The sequence below is a fragment of the Xyrauchen texanus genome, chromosome 8, assembly GCF_025860055.1.
Source record: "Xyrauchen texanus isolate HMW12.3.18 chromosome 8, RBS_HiC_50CHRs, whole genome shotgun sequence".
In the NCBI taxonomy this organism is placed as follows: domain Eukaryota; kingdom Metazoa; phylum Chordata; class Actinopteri; order Cypriniformes; family Catostomidae; genus Xyrauchen; species Xyrauchen texanus.
This window is the reverse complement of record NC_068283.1, coordinates 24,227,789-24,232,269: the sequence shown is the minus strand read 5'-3', so window position 1 is coordinate 24,232,269 and position 4,481 is coordinate 24,227,789. Positions and strand designations below refer to the sequence as shown.

The 4,481-nt window shown below is 49.6% G+C and overlaps 1 protein-coding gene across 1 annotated transcript; it reads right to left on the bottom strand.

Annotated features, from left to right (window-relative positions):
* Nucleotides 1-1,450: 1,450 nt before the first annotated feature.
* LOC127647373 (protein phosphatase 1 regulatory subunit 29) lies at nucleotides 1,451-4,144 on the bottom strand. Its single transcript, XM_052131565.1, has one exon. The coding sequence runs from the start codon at nucleotides 4,142-4,144 to the stop codon at nucleotides 1,451-1,453; it is 2,694 nt and encodes an 897-aa protein (XP_051987525.1).
* Nucleotides 4,145-4,481: the final 337 nt, after the last annotated feature.

The window sequence follows — 4,481 nt, the reverse complement described above, 5'->3', positions numbered from 1 at the left end:
TGGGCCGAGGAGGAGGCGTGTGAGCCTGACCACTCCTCGCTGTCCGAAGCCATGATGGAACAGCCCTTATCCTCCGCTTCTTCGTCCGAGATGGCAGCAGAGCAGCCGCTCGGCGGCAACTGCGCGTCCCGGGTGGGCGGGGAGGGTGAAGGCGATGCTCGAGGGAGGGGCTCCGGTGAGGCAATCGCTTCTACCACTGGTTCCGGCAGCCTTTGAGAGCGGCGCTTTTTACTGCGCGGCTGAATGGAAGGCGGCGCGGCGGCTTCGGTCCTGAGCGCTTCGAGTCGAGCCCGCAGGGTCGACATCGGAAGCTCCTCGCAGAGATCGCATCCGCCTTCAGTGAGGGTGAGCTCTGCATGCCCCAGTCCCAGGCAGAGAGCGCTGATGACGTGGCGGTCTCCGGTGCTGAGAAGGGCGCGGCATGAGGCGCAAGTGGAGCGAGGCATCTTTAAAAAGACGCTCGTACTCTTTTGTGAAGTTCATAAGAACTAGCTTGCTTTAAAAAGGATACGTCGCCGGATGGTGTAGCTCGCAGGACGGCTGAAGGTGGCGAAGACGGCCGGCTTCTTCGAGCGCTGTCCACGCTTGCTTGATGCCCCTCGAACGGCGATGCGGCTTCCAGTTCAGAGATGCGAAGAGCTTCGCTGAAGAGATGAAAATCAGGGTTCCAGCCTACGAACTACGCTTATATGCACTCTAGTCACGCCCATTTTGGCGGGCTTTGTTGCAGTGAGCGCGCGGACACCTCTCATTGGATGCGAGTTCGCCCAAGCTCGTCTATAGGCTGCAGCAGTTGCCGCAGAGCAACCTATGAGCTCGCTAGCTAGCCCGCTCAAGGTCTGCAGCTGCCGCACTGCGTTGACAATGGATACAAAAATTAAGGATCATTTTTTGGCTTCAATATCTCAGAAAAGATGAATCTTTCCCGTAGCGTAAGCTAGCTTACGCAATACGAGAGAACCTCTCGTAAGAGAACAATTATTTCAGTTATTGACAATTGATATGCCCACCGGAACCTTACCACTGAATATTTTAATACATTGAATTGTCAGTGCTCCAATCTAAAGTTATACTTCTGTGAATGTCATTTTATGTATGTAGTGTATTATCAGTCTCTTTTTCTCTCTTTCTGGCTCATTGATGACTGCTGTACAAAATCAGTTTAAAACAACCTGTCCACAAACCCTGACAAAAGTAACTCTGTTTTGCACACTGCAGCCATAACCTGACTATTTTATGTATGCAGTGTATTATCAGTCTCTCTCTCTTTCTGGCTCATTGATGACTCCTGCTGTCAAAATCAGTTTAAAACAACTTGTCCACAGACCCTGACAAAAGTAACTCTGTTTTGCACACTGCAGCCATAACCTGATGTCCCCATTACAGTTGCTCTTCCGGTTTATCAGGCAGTGAAGGAGACCTGCGATTTGTATTCACGCAGTTCCTTATATTACAGCTTTTGTTGTGCTGACACACCCTTCCAGTAGTCGAGGATGTCATGCAAGTCCTCCCCCTTGGCAAACTGGACTTTTTTGCGCAGGGCATTGCCAGCTGTTACATAACAGGACTCCTCACGTGGGCCCTTTCTGTGGGGGCGGAAGCGCTCCCAGATGCGCAAGGTGCTCTCGGAGGAGTACTCTGGACTAGAGGAGTAGCCAGAGTAATTGTGGTGTCGAGGAGAGAGTTGAGAGTAGGATGTAGTGTCTCTCTTGGTGCGTGACAGAGGCTTGAGGAACGATACCCTTTGGGCTGGAGAGTCATGGGAGCCCTCATAGTAAAGGGCTGGGACAGAGTGACGATGCTCTGCACAGTGGAAGTCTGGGTGTACCTCCAGGTGCTGCTGAAGGACCATGCCATCTACAGTGCCACCATCAATGCTACATCCACCACCTCCACCACTACCCACCAAAGGGAGCCTCTCCATGGGCTCACCGAACCCGACTGGGCTACCCTTCTCTGGATACTGACAGGGGTCAGGGCTGTGGGGCTCTGGAACATCCAGGCTATAAACACGACCTCCTCTCCCACTGGACGGGCGGCAGTGCCTCTTGGAGGATGAAACGATTACAGCTGCATCTGCACTCATGTGTCTTTGAATAGGCCTCACTGCGGAGGCTGGTGGAGGAGGGCGGTATGGCGGTGACACAAAGCCGCCCCCTGTGATCCCAGGTCTTTCGGACAGAGGGGCTGTAAAGGGAAGAGGGGGAGGAGGGGGGATTTTTGGGGAAGGTACGACTTGGCACGTATCACTGACACTAGTGGAGATGGGAATCAGCCCTCGAGTCAGGGAAGAGGTGGAAGTAGGTGGGGGAGAGGTGGGACCACTAGTCATGGTGGAAGTGTTCGATGCTGCTACACAGTCGAGCTTGAGGGCGTCAATGCAGTTGTTGATTATCTGGTTTACCTTGTCAACTTCCATTGCTATTGTTGAAATCTCTGATGCTGACCCTCTTTCATCATCATCAGAATCATCTCCCAGATCACTTCCTTCATCTCCCCTGTGGTCTACATCCCGCAAACCATGCACCAGTGCACCATCTCGCCCTCTCTCCTCTCCTACTGCAGAGGTCCTTATATCCATGTAATTGCCTTTAGTGGCCATGGCCTCAGAGAAGGCAGTAGCCATCTTCTCTACTTGAGGAATGGAGGACAGGCGAGAGGAGCTTGTGTTGGCAGAACCATGTCCTAGCGTTGCAGAGCTGGAGGAGGACATGGGTAGTTTGCCATGATGATGCTGATGGTGGCTTTGCTCATGGAGTTTCTGGACAGCTGCGGGGTCATTTGCTACGGCTGCTGCCACCTCTGGTCCATAACGCATTTCCAGAATGGTTTTCTTCACACAGATTGTTTTTTTTTTCTCTTCTTGCCTGCGACGTCTTCGCAAGCAGTAGTAGACAAAGCCAAGAAAAATTAGCATTCCAAAGAGGCAGCCAACAATGGTCATGATGTAATGGGTGGTTGTGGAAGGTGGGGGCATCATGTCATCTGGGTTAGGAGCTCGGGTAGAAAAGTATAAACAAGTGTGGTTGTAACGCTGGGAGTTGCGTATAGACGCAACACAGAAGGTGTAGTTTGTGTTTTGTTTGAGTTTATTGAGTGTAATCATTTCCTTTTTATTCTTCAAGTTCATAACATCTGACACAAAGCTCTGATTGTACTGCACCAGGATATACATTTTGCTGAATGGTTTTGGAATCTGGATAAGAAGAGATGCAGAGGACAGAGAAACATGTTGCAGTTTGATGCTGGGACTGAAGGTATTGTCAGAAGAGGAGGAAGTTGTGGGCTGATGGTATGGCCCTATATGGTCGAACATATCAGGTCCCATGCCTGAGGCATCAGGATCAGGTGGCAGAGAAGTCATCCCAGGAATCAGCACCCCATCCCGGCACACAGAGGAAAGGATGTAGCGAGCGCTACGTCCATGTCCTGTAACAGGACTCAGCAATGGGTAGCCAAACAGTTCACGTGGGGTCTCACACTGAAGTCGATCGTAGGTGTGTGTGACGTTGTTGAAGGCCTCTAACCAGGTGAGGAAGCTGTAGAGCTCACAGCCACAGTGGAAAGGGTTTCCTGCAAGCTCACATCCCATTAGCCTGCCCAGCACGGTGAAAGTGGATGGGTCTAGACGGGCAAGCTTGTTGGAAGACAAGTCCAGGTTGCTCAGACTAGGGCACTCCCAGAATGCATTAGTGGCAATGACCTCTATGAGGTTGTGCTGCAAGAAAAGACACTGCATACGGCCCAGACCTCGCAACATGCCTTCAGTCATGTTGGTTAACTTGTTATATCCAAGTTGTAACACCTGTAGATTAGCTTGGCTTGCAAAAGCACCATCTTCGATGTATGAGATCTCATTCTTGGTGAGGTTAAGGTCAGTCAGGTTTGTAAAGCGACTTAAGGAGGTGAAGAAAATAGTTTTAATTTTGTTCTCATTGAGCCGCAAGTCATGTACTGTGTTGTTGATGTGCTGTGGGATTGTCTCATATGGTGGCTGGTTTTGGCTGCAGATGGCTAACCACACATAACCCTTATCCCCCTCGATGAGCCAGCAGTCACCTCTGACCAATGCTGGGGGGGATAAGAGCAGGAATAAGGAAAGAATGAGGAGGGTGTTACAGGAAGGAGTAAGCTCAGTCAACATATTCTTCATGATTGGTGAGGAGAAAAAGGGGGTGTTTTAAAACAAGATTGGATTCTAATGAGTTATTTAGTGAACGTACAGAAAATATATTGCACACATGCAAAAATTTCCTTTTGGGCTGTCAAATCTGTAGAGTTGTCATGATAAGACAACTAAGAGAGTTCCCATATTTACTCATATCCAGAGTAGCTGTGTTACTCCTTGATACATTTTTGACACTGAGGCTGTCTTGAAGGACAGGTGCCAGAGTCCTCTCTGTTGTATCTGCAGAAAGAAAGAGAATACTTATAAGAATTATTTAAATTAAAAATTTAAATTATATTTTCATTATCTCTGG

Bases quoted from the DNA above. Each gene is read 5' to 3' on its own strand.
- LOC127647373 (XM_052131565.1), bottom strand. From the start codon at position 4,144: ATGTTGACTGAGCTTACTCCTTCCTGTAACACCCTCCTCATTCTTTCC.